The following is a 21,770-nucleotide window of genomic DNA, read 5'->3' on the forward strand; positions in this document are numbered from 1 at the left end:
TGGATCATCTAGGAAAAGCATTATATTCCTTTACAGTGCTAATGCTTCACGTCCATGTTAACGTCTGGCAGCTTCTTAGCTTGGCCACAAAGGCTTTTAAATGATGCTCTGTCCATCTTCCCTCGTAATAGCCCCTCACTGTGTTAAAGAAGATGAGGTTTGGTTTGCTCCCTCGTCTCTCTTTCCCCCCACTCCCCCCGCACACTTTTTCACACTTTTTCAGCATTTCATTAATTTTATTGATCCACAGTGAGCGTTTTTGTAAACCATTTCATTCGAAAAGCACTTTGAAAATTGTTCCTAAGGGATTAAATGAGATGGTTTATGACAATTTTGCCGAGGAAAGAAAAACAAAAAAAAAAAAGAAAAAAAAAGAGGAAAAAAAAAAAAAAAAAAAAGAAGTCACAAAAGCAAGGCTTTGTATAGCTTTTTATAGTCAATATTTTCCAGTATCTGGTGTACTCGGTTAGCTGTGGTGTTGCTGGAAATACCAACACCCGCTTCAGATGACATTCCTGTCATGACATTCCGGATAAAAGCCTGACCATCTGTATTGTTCAGTGTCACAGAAGGATCTTAATACCACCTGCATGTTTATCTATGGACAAGGAAAGAAAATGGCTGGTGCAACAGCCATGGTGGTAAACATCGAGGTGCGTGACTTGGAGTTTTATTACAAAGGTGTATTCAGTGTACTTGAATTTATTTTCCTGCTCCACCTGTAACGAAGAGGCATTTAGATAGCAAAGGAGTTGGAGCAACTTTTGGTTTTTTTGGTTCTATTTTTTTGGTTTTTTTTTTTTTTTTTTTTTTTGCACAATTGTATTAACAGTTTGCAGATATCCAATATGAAGCTGTTGGTTGAAATGTTAATGTTCGCATTTTTAACACAAAAATCCAGAAAGAACATGCTACTTCGAAGAATATTATATGTATGGACTCAGCCTATTTGGCTAGATGAGGGTAGAAAATGGAGTAAGGTTCTAAGGTTTTGTTGTTTTTTTGGTTTTGGGGGGTTTTTGGTTTTGGTTTTTTTTTTTTTTTGCGCTGCTAAGAAGCTATGATTTGTTTCATTCTTATTCACATTAACAGTACTTAGCTGTATTGTTTCACTGAGTGTGCTGCTATTTTATAAACATTTTTATAATATATTATTTTACTGCTTAAATTTCAAATCCTGAAGTAGATGGTTAAGTGGAGATATGATGAGTTCTTTGATTTACTGGAAATGCCCTGTACAGGTTTTTTTTTTTCCCTAATAGCGTGTTCATGATTATTTTTTTTATTTTATTTTTTCCTTCTTTCTTCTTCCTTTTTTTTTAATCTCCTTCCTTCCTGATCACATCCTGCAAAGATGGTATACTTACCTCAGGTTTGCTGGACAAGAAATGGTTCCCATTTTCACAATACCTCACACAGTGACAGTTTGGTTGCCCCGGGGCCCGCCCGGGAGAGGTTGCAAGCAGCCGAGGCGGGGCACTGGCTCCTTTTTGGTCTCTGGTATCCTTTTCATAGTGGAAAAAATGCATTGACTCTCCACTGGTGAGCAGATCTGTTCTCCCCAAAGCTGCTGCTGGGCACAGCCTTGGCCTCACCTCCCGCCTCGACATTCTGCGTTGGGAGCACCCGGAATTCTGCGGCGGTGTCTCTGTCCTGGAGGAAAAAAGTAGCTGATGTTGTTGGAAGCAAGACTGCGGAGTCACATGCAGATCAGATCAGATCAGATCAGGTCAGATCATTCCTTGGCAGCCCTGCCCGTGGCTTCACAGGGAGCTGTGCCAGAGGGTCCTGATGGTGGGGTGACCTCTCCGAGCGCTGGCACCGTGTCCCTCATGTTGGCGTGATTTGCTCCGTGCCACAGGCCAGGTGTAGGCAGGATCTGTGTTTAGGGTGCCTGCCCCTGCTCTTCATCCAGCCTCCTGCACACCCCACTCCCACAGCAGCCATGGATCACAGGGCTGATCCCTGCTGTGGATCACAGGGGTGATTCCTGCCGTGGAACACAGGGATCATCCCTGCTGTGGATCACAGGGCTGATCCCACAGTGTCACCCCTCTGCAGGACTGTAAGAACAGGGGCTGAGGGCCACCTCCATGGTCAGCTGCTTTACAGCAGGATGGGGGAAGAGCTGTGCTGGAAGGGGCAGCACCATTCAGCATTCCCAGTCTCCACGGGGTCCTGGTGGGTCTGTGTGTGTCCCCACCAGGGTGAGGAGTGTCCTTGGCTGCAGTGACATGCTCAGCAAGTGCCAACCCTCTGGTTACACCATACTGTATGTTTGAAAGCTGCAAACCCTACAACTTGAGTGCTTTCACAGTAGCTTTCAGAATAAAATGACTGCCTAGTACTCTCTTTTAACAGATGTAAAAGGAAGTGTGTTGTTACTGCAAATGAGGTGTGAGATTTCCCCCCCCTAAACTGCAGAAATTGTAAACCTCCCAATTGATTGATTAAAAAAGAATAGAAGATGTGTTGCTGATTCTGCCTTCCCAAGTGCCAAAGGATTGGTACAGTTGCTAAAAGCGTTTCTCTCTCAGCTTCCTATTGATGGTACTTTGATGGTCTTCTCCTCCTTCCTCTTACTGTAGTGTAGGAGCACCTCATAATGTATTTATTTGTATTTCCAACATGCTTGTGAAAGAGAAAAATACCAATTAATCCCATGTCCAACTAATTCAATGTCTATAATTTATGCTTGAGTAATTGGACAGCTCTTAATTACTCAGCAAACTACCTGGCCACTGGATTTTTTCCACTATGTTTATTACCATGTTCTCATGTACCTCAGAAATCACTCTTGGTTGCACAGTTTCTGTTCTCAAACTTTTTTGGGTTTTGTTTTAGTTTTTTTTGGTTTGTTTTTTTTTTTTTTTTTTGCTTTATTGAGTGTGATGCCATATCAAGTCAACGTTATTCTCTCACAAATGTGCTCTTTAAGAGGTGTGGATGTTTATGTGGTCAGGGGATGCTAGAAAGTGTGGTAGTAGACATCAGTGTAAACAAAAGTATTTAGAAAGTACATGAGGTTGTTTTTGATGGATAAGACTCTGATACGGTGTAGTCTTGATTGCCTTTTAAAAGGTCTTTGTTCAGTGTTGTCATTTTTATTAATAACCTATTGTTTTGACTAGTTTAAAGATGGTTCTAAGAAAAGTGTTTTGGCGGGATTAGGTATGCTGTATGGACAATAAACTCACCTTGACCTAAATTTACTTGCCTTGCTTTTATTCCTTTAGTGAATTTGGTTTTGTCACTCATTCCATTGTGGTGTTTCCTTGGTGGGATGTAATTCTAAAGCCTCTGATCTGGATCGATGGTGCTAGCAGACATAAAATGAAGGCTGCAGTCACAGAACGAGCCTGCCTCTAAAATGTAGCTGCCTTCCCACTGGATAGGCAAATTCTGGACATAACCCCCTGAGATTCAAGGAGAACAAAGTCCTAAAAATTGGTAAATTGCAGGATCAAAATATTTTGTGGGAATCAAACTGAGCTGGTGAAAAGCCACATGGAGTGCACATTTTTGCAGTGAATTGAAATACGATTTAAATCTTCACTCAATTGTTTGTTGCACTGGAATGCTACTGAAAAAATCAGATTGTTTTTCTTTCGGTAAACCTGAGGAAACCGTGAGTAAAAGGAGTGGGATTTGTGGTGAGGCCAGTGGGAAGAAATGAGTCCATTGTCCAGAGTCTGCTTCCTCGGTCTGTGGCCAGGGGGGCAGGATGCTCAACCTCTCCCCTCTCCCACATCTGCTTGTGGATGCCTGCTGTGAAGTTACCAAACTCCTGTGGGATGTGTTTGGCCTGACCTCTCCTCCACTGCCATCCAGTAGCAGTTTTCTCCTGAATTTCCAGCCCTTTTTCACCCCTGGGGACAGCAAAGAGACCCTGAAGAATGAAGTAGAGGCATTTGGGCAGACATACTGGGGGAAACATCATCATAAAGTGAATTATACTGCCAAATCCAAAGATAAATGAAAGGCAAAGACTCCAAATGACAAACTTCAAGATAAAATGAACAGGGAGAAGGAAAAAACCCTCAAAAAAACCAAATGTTGCAAAAATGAAGAAACACACAAGCAAAAAATACACAGAAACAAATAGAAAAATAATGGATGGAAATATGAAATAATTATGAATTTTGAATTATGGAATGAATATGAATGCATTAAAAATTAATAGGAAATAGGGATTAAATCAGGAGGCTGAGAGTCAGGAGACAGAGATCTTTCTAGCCATACTCACACAATCTTGGGACCTGTGGTTTCAGGGAAAGTCTCTGAAGACTTCCCTGCCAAATGCCTTGTGAGCCTCACATTTCCCAGCTTATCTACACTAAGAAGCAGAGTTTTTAAAACATCACAAGTCCAGGGTTTTCTCTGACCACTGAACAACATGACCAGCAATTTCTGGTATTTACTAGGCTCAACTTGGAGCCTGTGAAGGACTGGAACTGTGCAGTGACCAAGCACTGAACAGATTGCCCAGAGAGGATGTGGAGTCTCCCTCACTGGGGATATTCCAGAGCTGTCTGGACACAATCCTGTGCTCTGGGATGGCCCTGCTGGAGCAGGGAGACTGTACCAGATGCTCCACTGTGGTCCTTTCCAACCTGACCCATCCTGTGCTTCTGTGATTGTGGTTCTATTTAAAAGGGTTCTCAAAGGTGATTTGCATTCCAGCTGGGCTGCTGATGTTCCTGCTGATGCAGCCAGGAGACAACACTGAAACTTGTGGGACTCTCAGGCCAGGGAGAACATCAGGTCAGTGCTCTGCTGGGCTCCAGGGGCACTGTGAGGAAGGGCATCCCTCAGCAGCAGTGGCATTCAATCAAGACCTGTTAGGATTACAAATAAAGGTGAGTAAAGCTGAGGTATTTACCCTGAGGTAAGAAAAAACACTGAGTTTTGCTGCACCCTGCTAGAGAGAGAGAGAAAGGAGCTGATGCAAAGAAGAAAACAAGTAAAAAGGGAAATGTCTATGTCCTTAAATGCCTGTCATTCTGTTGAAATGATGTGGTGCTAGCTTGGTCTTGCCATTGAGTTTTCTCTAAAAATAAACTGGGTTGTTATTTGAGCTCTTCCAAAATGCAACATGCAGAAACTGCAAGAAGAATTAGGCCAGAGCAGTGAGGGAGAGAGGGAAAGGTCAGCAGACTGGCTGTATTTGGCTCCTCAGGTTACTCAGGAACCCTTCTTAGAGCAAAAGCTCTGGTTCATCTGACAGAGGACTCGCAAGCATCCCTGAAGAGCGGTCGATTGACCTTTCTGATGAGGATTTTCACAACTTGAGCAAAGGTGTGAGTGGGACATAACCAGCTGGAGGATGAGGGATGGAGTCAGCATTTTCATCCAGCACACTCAAACAAAAATTTATCTCAATTTTTCCAGTTTCCTCACGTTGTCCGAGGAGGGGAGAACTCATCATACTCTGCAGCCTCCTCATGAGGGAAAGAGGAGGGGCAGGCCTTGCTCTCTGCTCTGTGTGACCAGGAACAGGACCTGAGGGCTGGAGCTGTGTCAGGGGAGGGTCAGGGTGGGTATCAGGAAAAGGTTCTTCCCCCAGAGGGTGCTGGGGCACTGAGCAGGCTCCCCAGGAATGGTCACGGCCCCAAGGCTGCCAGAGCTCCAGGAGTGTTTGGACAATGCTCTCAGGGATGCACAGGGTGGGATTGCTGGGGGGTCTGTGCAGGGCCAGGAGTTGGACTGGATGATCCTTGGGAGTCCCTTCCAAGTCAAGATATTCTATGATTCCATGATTGCAAATTCAACTTGTTTGCTTCTCAGACAAACTTTTTATTCTGGTTACTTTGGATCTGCTTCTTAGACACAACCAAGTACTGATCTTTCTGGTGTGCGCTGACAGCGCCACGGCCAAGAATGGGATCCGCGATCGCGGGCGCGGCGAGGCCCGTGCAAGGGGAAGGGCCGCGGCGGGCGCTGCAGAGCGCGGGAGGAGCCGCCAGGGGGCGCCCGCGTAGCGCGCACCGCCCTCAGGGCCCTGGGACAATTCCGGGAATCCCGCGCCGGGAAAGGAACGTCCCGGGGCTGCCACGGCTCCGCCACACAGCCCGCAGCCACAGCTCCGGCAGAAGGGAAGGTGTTCGGCCCAGGGGCTGCCCCTGCTCCCTGCTCGCAGCCCGTATACCGCACTGAGAACCAGCTTAAAAACAATTGAAAACATTCCCGAAGTCACTCTGCCACGAATGAAATTCTAGGACCTGTGTTCTCCAGCAGAGCCAATTTGAGGCCTGTCTGCAGCACAATCTCTGGGTAGGATTTGCAAGGGTTATGCCTCTCTTCAGGCCAGCACATCCTTCAGAGGAGCATTACGCAGGCAGAGAAGTGCAATGGCACAGAACTGAAGAAATTCAGCAAAGGTTTCTATTCTTTTTGAATTTGTAAGTTGAAGGAGAAAATCAGATCCCAAATGACAACTGAAAAGGGAAACCTAATGTAGGAGCTAAGCCACGAGGCTCTAAGGTACAGGCTTTACAAGCTGTTTTCTCACAAAGCCGAAGTGGCTTGTGTGTCACCCAAAGTGGGTGACTTCAGACAAAGTCTGTCACAAATTTTGCCTGAAGGGCTGTCACTTTTGCAAAAGGACCTGCACTTTTAGTGTGCACTTAGAAGTGTACTTTCATACTTTCAGTATGCACTTAGAAGAGATCTTAACAGTGTAGGCTCATGTTTGATCCTCTAAACCACGTGTGAGACACAGCTGGAGTTTTACCACCGCAGCAAAACACAATTGTTTTTAATGGTGATACAATAGAAACAGGTCAGAGCTGATTCAGTTTGCACTGGCTCATTTACAGGCAAGACTGTCACTTGTGTCATCACTTGAAAATGTCAGTTCCGAAATCTATGGAGGAGAGGCACTGCAGAAATTGAGGTTAATGCCACGCTGCGAAAGGAAGATAAAAAGGAAACTAAACAGACACAACTCTTGCATTAAATATTTAAATTTTGCACCTGCTTTAAACAGCTATTGAAACAAATTACGTTTCAGTCTCCATTTAGAATGTATTTGGTGTTAAAGCACAAACCACTTTCAAACTGAGGTCAGACCTCTGGGCAACCCAGAAGAATTTCTTGGATTTTTAGATAGCATTTATTCGATCCAGTTGAGAAATCCTGAAGGAAATACATTCAGCTGACCAACTAATATTTTGGTTAATCACACTGTATGTAAGCCATAAAACTTCAGCTTCCTGAGGGAAAAAGGATGAGTTCCAGTCACTTCTTGCTTTACTTTGTCCATTTTACCAGCAGGAATTTCTAGGCTGCCTAGAGAAGCTGGGGCTGCCCCTGGGTCCCTGGCAGTGCCCAATGCCAGGTTGGACAGGGCTTGGAGCAACCTTGTACAGTGGAAGATGTCCCTGCCCATGGCAGGGGGTTGGAACTGGATGATCTTTAAGGTCCCTTCCAAGCCAGGCCATTCTGTGATTCTATGGGTTCTGCAGGACAAGACCAGTGTGGTCCCAGCTGGATGTGGGTGCTGACATCTCACACTGCTCTGCCTTGGAAATTGCTGCTTTAAACTATTCCTTGGAACCAGCTCTCCTTTGGTGATGGTTACTCCGGGGTGTGATTTGGCTGCCCAGGCTTCTAACTGACTTGTGAGTAATGCCTTTTATCCATCTATATATAAATATCAATGTATTGATACCACTCTGAGCAAAGTGCTGCTGCCAATCAGTGTTAACTGAGCTGATGTAACCAGAGTGAACATCACCAAGCATTCTGTGTGTTCTGCAAAGGGGCAAACTGGGTCGATCCCCTGGTGCCGGTGTGGAGGAACACACTCGGTGCAGGGAGCGCGGGGTGCAGCTGCAGTGGAGCTGCAGGCTGAGCTCCGGAGCAGCCCAGCTGAGACAAGAGGCTGGGAAATGCCAGCCCCTCGCCCAGCACAGCGCCCTGTGGCACCGGGCAGGGGATGGACTCTCAGAGACACGGCAGGAGATGAAAACCCAGACTTTCCTACCCTTAATCTGTGAGGCTGTAAAAGCGCAGGGGTTCCCTTGAGCTGCGTCCCTCCTGCAAGGCCACCAGCTCGGGCTGTTGTTTTGTCATTTAGTAATTGCACTGCGACTGAAGGATGTCACGGAACTGGACATCTGAGACTCTGGTAAGGGAAACCTGGAATGGAGCCAGTAAGGAAACCCGGTCCGACTGGGAGTGCGGGGGATGCAGCTGGGAAGGGGCTTCAGTCACAGCTCAGGCGCTGCGAGTGTCACTCCAAGCGGCTCCGGGATGCCTAGACCAGGAAGCTTCCTTAACACCAGCGTCATGAGACGATGCGAAACCCGGAATTTTAAGGCGAAAACCTCCTGATTGCAATTGCAGAGTGAGAATGCGGAACCATTTAGGGTGCAGCAGTCCAGGTGTAAACCTCGCCCTGCCACGCTCACCACTGACCCTGTCCGCAGGCGCCACATCCACGGGCGCTCAAATGCCACCGGGGCGGTGACTGCCCCGCAGCCTGTCTGATGCTGCTTATCCCTCTGGGAGAAGGCTTTCTTCCCGACGCCCAACCCGAGCCTCCCGTGAGGCCGTTCCCTCTCGTCCCGTCGCTTGTGGCGTGGGAGCAGTGCCAGCCGGCGCCGACCATCACGGATCCATAAACCCTTCCCGGATCCTCCTTTTCTGCCGGGAGCCGCCTCCGGTGACGTCAGAGTAGCACGCGGGGCGGGGGCATGACGTCACGGCGCGGCGCGCGGCGCCGCAGTGCGGGCGGTGGGACGTGCGCTCACCTGGCGTCCACCTGCGCACATCTGGGCACATCTGTGCTCACCTGGGCTCCCCTGCGCTGCCGTGCGCCATGGTTCGGTTCGGGCTGACGGTCGTGCGGCAGTGAGTACCGCCCGCGCACCCCCGGCGCTGGCCGTGCCCCGGCGGCCGCGTCCCCTCCTCGGTCACGGGCAGCGGGAGGGGGGAGCTGAGCAAAAGCTCTCAGGCGGGGCAAGGGTGGTGTGAACCTTTTTCCCGTGAAACGTTAAAGTGGTTGTGACTCGGGTGGAATTCCTAAGGTGACTTTTTCTCCCGCTCTGTTGGCAGAGGTTTGTACCTGACTGAACCAAGTAGCTCCAGCTCCCTGCAGCTGTCAGGAGAAAACTCTTTAATTTGTAGGAAGGCTGAGCTTTTTTTCTCCTTTACTATAAGCCCCGGAGGCAGCAGGGCAGGGGGGATTCTACTCCTCTGCCCTGCTCTGCTGAGCCCCCCCTGCAGGGCTGCATCCAGCCCTGGGCCCAGCACAGGAAGCACAAGGAGCTGCTGGAGCCAGGCCAGAGCAGGGACACCAAGGGGATCAGAGGGATGGAGCAGCTCTGCTGTGAGGAAAGGCTGAGGGAACTGGGATTGATCAGCCTGGAGAAGAGAAGGCTTTGGGATGACCTCAAAGATGGAGAGAGACACGTGACAAGGGGCCCGGAGTGACAGAACAAGGGGGAATGGCTTCACACTGACAGAGGGAGGCTTAGATTGGCTGTCAGGTACAAAAAGTTCCCTGTGAGGGTTCTGAGGCCCTGGCACAGGGTGCCCAGAGAAGCTGTGGCTGCCCCATCCCTGGCAGTGTCCAAGGCCAGGCTGGCTGGGGCTCTGAGCAAGCTGGGATAGTGGCAGGTGTCCCTGCCCATGGTAGGGGGCTGGAACTGGATGATCTTTAACGTGTTTTCCAACCCAGTTCATTCCATGAGTCTGTGATTTCTTCTGCTTTGGCTTCCTAGGCTCTCTTTCTTCCAGGTGTGCAGCTCTGCTGCTACCCTTGATAATCTCTGGAACTGCTTCCCTGTAAAGTTCAGAGAACCAGCTGCAGCACATGCTTGTCAAAAGAAGGCTCCAGAGTCTTCCTGCAGCTTTGTTCTCTCCAGCATGGAGGTCTATTTGTTAGAGATAAATTGTGCTGCATTTCTGATAAATTTAAGAAATCACTTCTCTTCCTTTTACTCCAGATGGCTTTGTCTCATTAAAAGCTGAGAGCATGATTGGAATTGATTTGAAAAATTTTTTTTTTTGTTATAAAATCTTCATGTGCATTGTTTTGAAAATGGTTTGTGCTGCATTGTGGCTCATTTTTTTACATTCAGGTGCTGCTGTTTCTTGTTGGTATTTAATACAACAATGTTTTTGAAAATCCACTTAAATTATGACAAGTTAATTTTTTGTTGTTGTTTACATTCTCTTTCAGTGGAGAAACGAGATACAACAAAGACAAGATACTGCAAGGTTAGTATGAGTTATTCTGTTACCTGGTTAGAGATGGAGAATCATGGTGAAATCCTGTCACCAACTGCTCAAATATCATTAAGCAAAAATACTGTAAACCTTTAGAGACTTTATGTGTAAGCCAGGACATGGCTTTCATAATGTTACAGAAGATTTTAAGTCACCCTCCACAGAATATCAACAGATGCTGATGCACATTGTGTTTTAACAGGAGTATTAGAAGAGTTCCTTTTTCTACACAGAGAAAAAATATGTTGCATGTTGCATGTGATCAAATAAAATGGTAGCAGCACCTTTTACTAAGGACTCCATAGCACTGTGTTAAATCCCAGTAATAGGAAGTTTGGGAAAAGGGCTTCTGGGAAAAGGAGCTGCAGAAGGATGGGTAAAGATCCTGATGTGAAGGGAGCTGTTCTCTCAAGAAAGGAATCTGTTACTTGCAGTAAAAACCTGCAGTAGGGCAAGCGAGAATAAAATGTAAAGGTTGTTTAAATGCTTGAATTGTTCAATCCCAGCTCTTTCTAGGAAGGCAGTCTTGATTAGACACATTTAAAACTGGATTTCACCTTTGTGGCTGCTGGCTTGTACACCCAGAACTGAGCACACTGAGCTGCCTGGATGTCTGCTGTAGGAAAATCATGGTTGGGGTTGTACTCTGAATAAATGAGCTTTCTACAATACTTCATGTTGTGAAGGAGAATTGTGCTTCCAGATTTTCCTCTCTCTGGCATTGCCATTTACAATTCTTGCAACATGGATTTGTGCTCATAATAAAATGAGTAAAGAATATTCCCCTGCTTTACTTGCTTAAAAATGTTGATGATGTCTTTTGATTTCCTAGCTCCTTGGGTCAAATGATGTGTATAGGGCTCCTCTCCAGTGTGGAGAGAACATAGCTTCTGTTTTTGAGCAAGCCTCTTCTGAACAGAGAGGTGTAAGCCTTCAGCAGCACACTGGGGTCAGACGTCTCACATGTCTGAATTACAGATGAGGTGCTCAGAACTCAGGTTCTGGACTTCTGGTGTCCTGTTTTTTGCTGTTGGATTGTGCATTTTCTGGGTGAAAGTAGTTTGTTTTCTTTGTTCTGAATCTGTTGGGAATTTCACTCTGTCTGCTCTGGCTTCCTGCAGAACTAGAATGGGTAAAAGGTGTGGATGTAGCAATCTGTTACACGTTTGTCCCTCCGCCACAGTTCTGGGTTCTCCTGCAGACTCTGAGCTGTGGCAGGAGCACAGCTGTCCAACTCAGGCTGGATTTCCAAAGTGCTGCTTCTCTCAGCACTGTCCTAGAGCTCTGTGACCAGTTATTCTCACAGACTTCCTGGCTGGAAACAATTTTTGGGAGGTTTGCTGCTTTGCAGCTGGGTTTGCTCCAGCTTGTGTGAGCATTACTGTCAGCATGTGAGATGGAGAGAAAGAGACCACAGTGGATTGTGTTTGCATCTCATTCTCTCAGCAGTATTGTGGTCTTATTTTCATTTAACAAATCTGTTTATGGAGTTTCAGCTGTGAGATACCTCTTGCAGGAACTAGTGACCCTTCTAAAAATGGTCACATATATTAAATGTAGGTCTCTGTCTTATGTTTAAATTTGTCAAAGGTATAGATTAATGTAATTATCATTGATAATGATCCTTCTGTCTTCCTAGACTTTACTCTTTTTTATCATTAAATATGTGTGACTGAATTTAAGGAACACCAGAAGAGCAGTGACTTTTCGTAATGATTGGCTTTGCTAAAGAAGAAAGATTTTCTTATGACTGAGCAGTTTCTTTATTGCTGACATGCCTAGTCAGCTGCTAAATAGTCTAAAATTTGCATGTTTTAATGCTGTGGGGTTTTTGTTTTGTAGGTCAAGGAGTGGATGAGCCACTCTCTGCAACTGGTTTCAGGCAAGCAGATGCTGCTGGTTTATTTCTCAGTAATGTGAAGTTTACCCATGTCTTTTCAAGTGACCTCCTTCGAGCAAAGCAGGTAAGTGCTTCTTGAGGCAACAGCTGACTCCCAAATCTAGTGTTTATTTGCTGTTGGTGATGCAAAAATATTGCAGTGACAGAGCCAAAAGCTGCCTCTGGATCCCTGGAAGTGTCCAAGGCCAGGTTGGATGGGGCTCTGAGCAGCCTGGGATAGTGGAAGGTGTTCCTGCCTGTCGCTGGGGGTTGGAACTGGGTGATCTGAAAGGTCCCTTCCAACACAAACCAGTCCATGGTTCCATGATTTGCTGTTATTTTATATGGACATTGTTCTTGCTAAAGGAGTAATGGGGACTTGGTGGTCCCCATCATCACAGACAGAACTGAGTCTTTCTCTAAGAAGCAAACCAGACTGGCTGTGACATGGTTGTGGTGTCCCAGGCACTGTGGCTGTGTGCTGTGTTCTTTTGAGGAGTGCAGACCAATGCAGGCAAGGTCGAGTTTTGCTGTGAAATCAGTACAAGGATCATTAAATGGGCAGAGATGTTGGATTTTGTCAGGCATCTTACACCTCTTGCCTTGATGCAGTAAATATACAATACAGATTAAATAAAGAGGAAAAGTTACTACATGGGATTATATGTGACCTTGTGTGCAGAATTATGAAATACTCAAAATTAGGGAACCAAAACTTTTAAAGTTAGAGGTTGGCTGTTCTAGGAAGGTCATGTCTCCTGTGGAGGCCCTATCTTTAATTCTCTCTTCTGTTACTGATTCTGTGTTTTCAAGAGACCTGTAGGGGGTTGAAACTCCTAAGCCATTCTTGTTTGCTTGCTTTTTGCTGTGTTGTCCTGCTAGAAGTCTGTGAAGCTGTGTTGTAAACCAGATCAACCAAATGTAGTATAAATCTCCTTTTTTTTTCCCTCAAAACATACACCATCAACATTGCTCATCAGTTTTGCAGCACAATTCCAGAAACTGCTGTAGCAGCACAACTTAAGCAGAAAACAAGAGACAAGGAGGGGAGAGTGCAATAGTTGGATATTTTAAATATGCAGAATAGCTGCCTGAGTCACTTCCTTTTATGTATGTGAATGGCAGTGATGATATTTTAAAACATTAAGAGTGCTTTCTAACTTTCATAAAGCTGTCTGTGCTGTGTGCCTGCTTTATGGGAATTGGTTTGGGATATTTTTTCTTTTATTAGAGACAGCCTTTTCCAAGAAGAGCCCTTTCAGAATTGCACTCTGCTAATGTGAAAGACCTGAATTTTCTTTTGCATACAGGAAATGTATTTTGCCATTTGTTTGACAAGCTGTCCAGATGTTGGGAAAGCTTTCCCAAAGATGTGTAAAACTGAGGTTTCCATGTGGTCCATGTGCAGCTTCCTTGGCAGCTGCAGTTCTGTGAAGGGCCTGTTACTGTGCTATGCATATACACAAGGAAGTGGATTCAACCCTGTCTTTATTTCTGCCTTATTCTTTAAAAGAAGGTTAAAGTTCCAAGACCAAATTTGTCCTAAGCAATATGTTAAATGTGCCAGTAGTACAACAAGGCTGCTTATTTGTGCCAGAATCCAAGGAGCATTTTCAAAATGAGTTCTTTAAATGTCAGATTGATTGGGTGTGGATGTTTGCACAGCTCAAACTGCCTTGAAGCCAGTGCAGCCTTCCCACTTGGGTGCATGTAAGAACCAGGAGCAGCTGTCCTCTGGTTCCCAAGAAGGACAAGGAGAAGACCCAGTGGAGGCCACAGAGATGATGAGGGGTCTGGAGCATCTCTTTTATGAGGGAAGACTGAGGGAGCTGGGCCTGGTTAGTCTGGAGAAGATGGGATCTCATTAATGCATAGAAATATCTCCAAGGAGTGTCAGAGGATGGTGCCAGGCTCTTTCCAGTGGTGTCCAGTGACAGGATGAGGAGCAACGGACACAAACCAAAACACAGAAAGTTCCACCTTCCAACATGAGGAAGAATTTCTGTAAATCGAGGCTGGCAGAGCCCTGGAACAGCTGCCCAGGGAGGGCCTGGAGTCTCCCGCTTTGGAGACATTCCAATCCCACCTGGACATGCTCCTGTGTCACCTGCTCCAGGTGACCCTGCCTGGGCAGGGTGATCTCCAGAGGTCCCTTCCCGCCCTAAGGACTGGCTGTGGCAGCCAGACAGTGTCAGATGTTTTTTCAGTTGGATTAACTGAGCAGTTTCAGGGAACACAGCTGTGAGTCTGGCCCATGTAGTCCGTGTAAAGAATGTCCACATGACTGCTCTGTGTTGTATTCAACAGAAGATGTGGCTCTTATCCCAGTAAACCCTGCTGGCCACCTCTCATGGGTGCTGTTTCTTCAGCTGTTCTGGACTTTGAATTGGGAAGGAACTGCCAGAAGATTGCAGCTTTTCTATTTTTATGGCCTGGCCTGGGCCATCTATCCAATTCTGCCAGACTGGTAGCTGAAAAACTTTCCGTTTTGTTGATTTGGGTTGTTGGATGCTGCTGATGGGATTCACCTTGGCTCTGGTGGTGTAGGGTGGTGTGTCTATGTTCTGTCCAGTTGATGTGACTGTATATTCACTTTTTAGACTGCTGCTGCCATTCTAGGGAAAAACAGGTTTTGCAAAGATTTGGAAATCAAGTACGATGCAAGACTGCGAGAGAGAGTAAGTGCAAAAGAATTTGTTATCAAATATTGAACTATTTGAAAATGTAGTTTCTTGCTGATGGATATCTTGGCTTATTGAATGGTAGATTTAGCAGTGGAGAGCACTATTTGATGTGTTTTTAATCACTGGAAACTGAACAATTCACATCAGGGACAATAAATTGTTTGCAGAAGGGTGAAGCAGAGCCAAAACTAAGTGATGAATGTTGTAACTATGATGCTTTAATGGTTTCAATAAGATAAGGTTTAGTGTTTAAGGAGCAGAAAGTGATTGTAGCATTTCCTGTTTGAATTTTTTTTTCTCTGAGACATTCCAGTTCTTCACTTGAAATCAGCAAGGCCTTATTATTTACTTTTAATTGTGAGGGTACTTGTGTGGATTTGTTTCCTTTTTTTAATGTCTTTTTCAAAAATTCTGAATTGAAGATGGATCCATCCTCTGTTGTGAAGACTTCACAGGTCTTCAGAGAAAATACTGGTTTCTAACATGTGAAAAATAATTCCCTGTAGCCTTTTTGCAAGCAAAAGGAAAATGGAGTTTATCCTCATGTGCAGGGCTTCGTACAGAAGCATTTGCACTGTGACCTCAGTCACAAAGACACTTGAATTTTGTATGCTGGGGATGAGTGTCAGTGGAAGAAAAAAATCTCCACACAAAGATCAGGCTGAGCGTCATGTTTTGAATGTCCATGCTTTAAATGAGATGCTGCTCTTAGTGTATTTGTCTACTGAGCATATATATCGATATCTATATATATATATATTTATATACATATCTGCTGTTTAAATGGGTACCTATAAAGATATTTCCTCACCCAAATTTGGGATAAAATGTAAAAGGTAGCTGTGCCTTGGGAATCCAAGAAAACAAAGCTGAAGCTTCACAAAGGGAAGAGCTGTTTGCAGCCTCTGGAAGGGGTACAGGAGACCTGACACATCCTGCCAAACCCCGTTTTTCCCTTACAGAAATACGGTGTTGCAGAAGGAAGGCCTTTGGCTGACCTCAAGGCTATGGCAAAGGATGCTGGAGAGCAATGTCCTTCATTCACACCTTCTGGAGGAGAAACACTGGATGAAGTATGGTATTTATTTATTTATTTATTTATTTATCTATTTATGCCCTGCTTTCTAGGCTTTTTTAGCAGTGCAATTGCAGCTATTGGGAGCTTCCCACTGAGAGCTCAGCCCAACCAGAGATACTCTCTAAGCTAAAAAATACTGCTTGGTCTGATAACAGTGGCTGCCAAGTGGGGAATCTCTTTATAACTAAAATACTGATTTTGAAACTGACTCCTCATGAAGCTCTGGCTCACAGGAGGATGATAGCAATTGTTCTCTGGAGGGCAGAGGAGTTTGCACAGCAGTCAGTAACTTACACTGTCTTCTGAGCCTTGTCTGTGAGAAATCTTTATCTTGTAGCTGAAGTAGTTTTGTGTCTGATTTCTGAAAGGCCAAATCTGTGCTTGCTTCACAACAATCTCTTCGTTCTTCACAACATTCCCTTCCGGCCTTTCCCTGCAGGTGAGAGAGCGTGCGAGGGATTTTTTTGAATTTCTCTGCCAGCTGGCTGTTGAGTTGGAGCAGAAGGAGCAAGGCAAGCCTGGTGCCCCAGGCAGGAGCTCAGGAACATCTGGAGAACAGTTTGTTTTCCCTTGGACAAACCACTGCAGTGAGGCGGAGCCCAGCTCTGCGGGCAACGGATCTTCCACGGTATTAGATGCCAATATTTTGGTGGTGAGTCATGGAGCCTACATGAGGAACTGGATTGGCTATATGGTTTCAGATCTCAACTGTACCTTACCAGCAAATTTAACCAAGTCCCAGCTGTCTTCTGTCAGTCCCAATACCGGAGTCAGTCATTTCATTATAAAACTTGAAAACGGGAATTTGTTGAAGCCCAATATCACATGTGTCTGTCTGAACCAAGACTCTCACTTAGTGGATGTGGGAGCTGAATGTGTAGCTTCAAAAGTGTTTTAAGAGTCTCTGTGGGGGGAAAGTGGGATTAGATCACAATTTTGCTAAACTAGGGAAAAGTATCTGTAGTAATTACTGGGATTGACTGGAATTGCTGACATTAAACTGCAAAAAGGGAGACATGCAACTGCTTGTCATCCTAAAAACTACAATTTGCATGGTCCTAGTGCCCAGAATAAGTTGGCAGTAGCAAAATAAAACAAATATTCTCTGTTCTCAGAAGCATAATACTTGCAGTCACTTGCATATCTGCTCCTACAGCACATATTTCAAACAACTCCTTTGCATTACTCCATAATTATTTTGGTTACCTCCAAGTGAAAGGGTTGGGGAGAAGAGAGGAGTGGTACCTCAAAGCTGAGCTATACTGTATTCTTGTTTTATTACAAAATGCTGTATTGTAATATGAAACGTACATGTTGTCTTAAAATAAATTTTTGAATGCAATAGTAGAACCCAAGAAGGAGCATTGCCCAGTGGGACAGACTTGGTGCAGAGCCAAGGGATGTGACTCTGACACTGAATATCTGTGAGACTCTGGGCAAGTCTCCTTTCCATTTGTAATGTGGGAATGATGATAAACCTACCTCGCCAGGAGTATTTTCCTAAGAAATTGTTCAGGTTGTCGAGATCTCTGTTGAAGAGCACTGTACACAAACACAGAGTATTTATTTTTAGCTGTGATCAGGATGAGGAACCTTGTGTGCACATAGTAGTGGTCTCTTTTCTGGAAAAGGGACTTTCTCTCTGGGGTGAGTTGTATTTGACTGGAATCCTTCTGTTAGCTGCAGTCATGCACTTGATCTATGAATATTTTTGCCTAGAATGAGGCAAGTTTGATTGTTTGGTGACTGTTGGTGTGAATACTGCATTCTTTCCCCACTGGGGTGTTTGTGGTGTTACAGTGTGAGCTTATCTGGTTTATGTTATTTATAAGATTCACGTATTTTTTTCTTCATTTGCATATTTTTGGCCTGTTAAAAAAAATTAAAGACTCTTGAATAGAACTCCCATTTCATCTGTATTTCTTTTGAGGTAAAAATCGTTCTTAATATTGCCCTGTGAAGCTTTGCTCAGATCCCATAACTTTTTTCCTTCGTGGCTAAAATGAGAATATGACTTTTGCATGGACGCCTCAAGCTCTTTGTGAAATGCATCTTCCTGGAAGGCTCCTCAGTACTAAATTGATGGTCACAGCCAATGAAGAGAGCAAAGCTTTAATTATGACTTCTAACAGAGTTAATGGTAGGAGTATGGGGCAGGAGTTCATTCTGAATTTGCCTGTCCCTGGTAGTGCCAGTTTATTTCAGGCATGCCACTTACACAGCAGGAAATTCTCCTGCCAGTGCTTTAAACTGCTGAAACTTCCCTGGAACTGCCACATCCTGAATTTTGCCAGTCATTCCATCAATTCTTCTTGGAACCAATCATTTATTCTTAATAGGGTTGAAAATATGAGAGGATGAGTGGAGATGTGACTCATTTTTCTCCCTAAGTCTGTCATTTCATCAAATGTTTCAAAACACACTTGTGATTGGGGTGCTTCTCACTTTAAAAGGTTTCTTTATCTTTCTTGCCTGCTCTCAAGCAGGTAATTAATATTTCGTTCTTGTTGATGATCCCATTACTTAGGAGAACATCTACTTTGTTAAGTGCTTTGCCACTGCTTGGGTCACACTATTCCCAGAGGGATTTTTGACTCTTCCTCTATAATAAGCTTTACCTTCTTTTTTGTATTTATAGGTCATTAAAATTTAAATCCAGCCTAAGGAACCTGTGATTGTTTTCTCTAACTTGCTGTTACCAAATTCTTTCCTCTGGCAAGTAGATGGTACTGTGGTGTCTAACAAGGAAAAATACCAAAGGGTGAAACCACTCAGGTTTTCTGAACAGCTCCTATCTTAAATGAAGTCACATTTTTCAGTGAAAATGCATCAGAATCTCTGCAATCAGACTTTGTAAAACACACTAAAATGCTGCAAACACATCTGCCAGTGGCCAAGGGAGTACAAGTAATCAAGAGTGTCAACAGTTGCCCAGATGTGCTTTTCCCCTCAGTATCTGCTGTTGACTTTGCTGGAGACAGGATGCCAGCCTAGGTAGGCTTATAGCCTGCCCTAAAATAGTTGCATCTGTTATTTCTCCTTTGTTATGTCACATGTCAGGTTCTCTCTGCATTAAAAAGTCACTCATTTTGGAAGCTTCTGAAGCTAATTCTAAAAGCTGTTTTCTTTAGGTATGTGTATAGTACTGCTCTTTTTAAGTTTTTACATCAACACTGAGACTAAATCTTTTTTGGTCAAGTGACTCTTGTGCATGTGTACAGTAAATCTGTACAGTTTATTGGGATCATGGGAAAGGAGAGCTGCAGCAATAGATGGGTCTGTTAGGAATAGTAACGGAACATAAATATTTGAGGGACTACTCAGTAGTGGCAATGGATGCTGGCTCCATCTCCTCACAGGTCTGCCTCTCCTTGAGCAGCTATCAGGCAGAGGGCTCTGGTAGTACCACAGTTTCCTTCCTCTAAAGCAAAGATATTTTCTCTATTCCCACAGTTCTCTGTTGAAGACTGTTGTGCAGACATAGTCCTGCCTTTGCAAAAGGAGGAGGGTTTTTCCTTTTTAGAAAAATTTAGAACATAATTTAAATAGATGCATTCTATACCCAAGCTTTTGGCTGCCTCAGATCCACAACCCATATGCCTAGACTTAAAATATATCAGATTTCACCCAGATGTGTCCTGCTTTTGAGGGCTTTGGCCATGAGTTGGAGGTTTTTAGATCTTGGTAATCCCAGGCAAATGGCAGCTGCATGGCACAAATGAACTTCACAGTGATCTGTGAGCTGCTTCTCTGGTATCCATGGATATGGCAGAACCACTGTGGGGCATCTGTGTGTGTGTGGTGACTCCAGTGCCATTCAGGAGGGTCTCATGTGACAGCTCTGCTGTCACCTGCAAACAGCTCTGGGGTTCCTGGGGTGCAGGGACCTCATGTGGCAGTGCACCACTTGCCTGAGTGCCAGAGCCTAGCAGGGGGGCTCTGAGGGCACTGAGCATAAGGCACAGGAGAATGCTGGGATAAAACGCAGGAATCTTGAGCAGGCTGGTACTGGTCACCAAAGGAATGCTCCAGGCAGAACTCTTTCTTTCTGGTGCCCAGTTGGGTCATCCAGCCAGAGCTGAATGGGAGCAGGGTGGTGCAGCACGCTTGACTGTAATAAGTCCTGAATGTGTTTTGGAACAGCTGGCCATTGAAAAGTGAATTTACTGAATTTAAAAGCTGAGGTGAAAAAAGCATTTAAATAATGGTTAATGGAACAAATTCTGAAGGAGAAAGTAATTACAGACATGAGAGGTAAATGAAACCTGGAATCTAATTAAATGAGTTTATACCATAAGTAGTTCACACCCTACTAAATGTGTAGTTCTTTGATGAAGTAACTAATGTATAGGCAAGGGACAAATTAAATATGATCTAGGTGAATCTTAATGGAATGCCACAATGGAAATGCCACAGTGGAAACCATCAGCTCAGCTGGTAAAGATAAATGTTGCTCAGGAGAAAAAACATGGTGAAGAAGGTATGCAAGGAATTAGTGGGCATAGAAGTAGTAATGTCTAAGGTCAAGCACTGAGCTGGAGTAAAGCTGCTATTTAGGGCCCTTAGGGGGCAATTTTTTTTGTAATTACTTTGAATAAAAATACAGGAATATGAAATATTAGCGAGAAGGCATCATCGATAACTATGTGGGGCAGAATAGCATGCAGAGGAGGAAATTAGGAACTTCCAATCTTAAAACTGCTTGAGTCTTCACAGAATGGCTCAGGCTGGACCCTGAGAGTGGCTCATGTGGTGCCACTTCCCTGCTCCAGCAGGGCCATCCCAGAGCACAGGGCACAGGATTGTGTCCAGATGGTTCTGGAATATCCCCAGTGAGGAGACTCCACACCCTCTCTGTTCAATCTGTTCAGTGCTCAGTCACTGCCCAGGACAGAAGTTCTGCCTCCTGCCCAGGTGGAACCTCCTGGGCTCAGTCTCTGCCCGTTCCTCTGGTGCCATTGCTGGGACCCCTGGAGCAGAGCTGGGCCCTGCTCGGAGCCCTCCCTGCAGAGGCTTTTAATTTGCCAAATATGTTTTAGCCCAAGATCTTTGAGCCAGGATCACAAATAATTCCCAGCAGGACTGAACTGACAGACCTGTGGTTTCCCATTGCTTGTACAAGACATTTCCCAATTGAAGTTAAAATCCCTTCATGGTCAATCTAGACCTACTAAGACACTGTTTTTCTCATCATCTTTCACAGAACTTTTATATTTGGGGTGCATGAAACATTTAGGAAGCTGAAACCTGTGAGGCTGGAAGTCACAGGGGACAGCAGCACACAAAAATTTTCAGACACTGCTGCTACCATTTATTTGTTCACTCAAGTACTTTTGGAAGGAGGAGCTTGAACAGACAATGCAGAATCCACCATTTGGAGATAATGGAAAAGTTTATTGGTACTTTTTAAAAAGGAAATAGTCTCTATAATACATTATTATAAATACTTATAAATATTCTGCAGGATTTAAGACCCACTCAAATAAATAAATAAATACTGTGACATAAATAAGTAATGTTTTCTTACTAGCTGGTGTTTGCCAGCATCTCCATTGAAGAATAAATTCTTTTAAGTTTTGATGCAGTTGCCTATAGTTACATTTATGGTTTTTTGATGGAAAATCCACCCTGTATTCACTCTTAGCTTACTTTCCCCCTGGCTACTGATAGAGTGAGCAAGCCTTCTTACTCTGTTCTAGTGTAGGAATTTAGAGATGGTCTACAGATTTAACCCCACCAATATTTCCCATCAAAATTTAATGTGGACAGAGCTTTTAATGGTTCCAGTTGTTGTAGGCGAGTTGCCTCAGTCCTCGAGAGGAGCTTCCAACAATTAATGCAAAATGCAAACTTTGCTGGTATACTTGAAGTCCAGAGCTCTCAAGGAGCAAAA

The 21,770-nt window shown here is 44.6% G+C and overlaps 1 protein-coding gene across 2 annotated transcripts; it reads left to right on the forward strand.

Moving 5' to 3' along the window:
* The first annotated feature begins 8,721 nt into the window (after nt 1-8,721).
* On the forward strand, nt 8,722-17,779 carry TIGAR (TP53 induced glycolysis regulatory phosphatase). 2 transcript variants are annotated; one of them, XM_066549886.1, is made up of 6 exons: nt 8,722-8,856; nt 10,190-10,227; nt 12,079-12,200; nt 14,716-14,793; nt 15,762-15,872; nt 16,317-17,779. In XM_066549886.1, exons 1-6 carry the CDS (start codon nt 8,825-8,827, stop codon nt 16,773-16,775), a joined length of 840 nt encoding a protein of 279 aa, XP_066405983.1. In that variant the 5' UTR covers nt 8,722-8,824; the 3' UTR covers nt 16,776-17,779. The 2 variants fall into 2 exon arrangements, with proteins under 2 accessions (XP_066405983.1, XP_066405984.1); XM_066549887.1 differs by having other exon boundaries at nt 15,762-15,877; nt 16,317-16,430.
* Nucleotides 17,780-21,770: the final 3,991 nt, after the last annotated feature.

The sequence above is a fragment of the Molothrus aeneus genome, chromosome 5 (assembly GCF_037042795.1).
Source record: "Molothrus aeneus isolate 106 chromosome 5, BPBGC_Maene_1.0, whole genome shotgun sequence".
NCBI lineage: Eukaryota > Metazoa > Chordata > Aves > Passeriformes > Icteridae > Molothrus > Molothrus aeneus.

Coding starts and splice junctions, on each gene's coding strand:
- TIGAR (XM_066549886.1), top strand. CDS start 8,825: ATGGTTCGGTTCGGGCTGACGGTCGTGCGGCA. Junction 10,228..12,078: donor CAAAGACAAGATACTGCAAG/GTTAGTATGAGT, acceptor TTTGTTTTGTAG/GTCAAGGAGTGGATGAGCCA. Junction 14,794..15,761: donor ATGCAAGACTGCGAGAGAGA/GTAAGTGCAAAA, acceptor TTTCCCTTACAG/AAATACGGTGTTGCAGAAGG.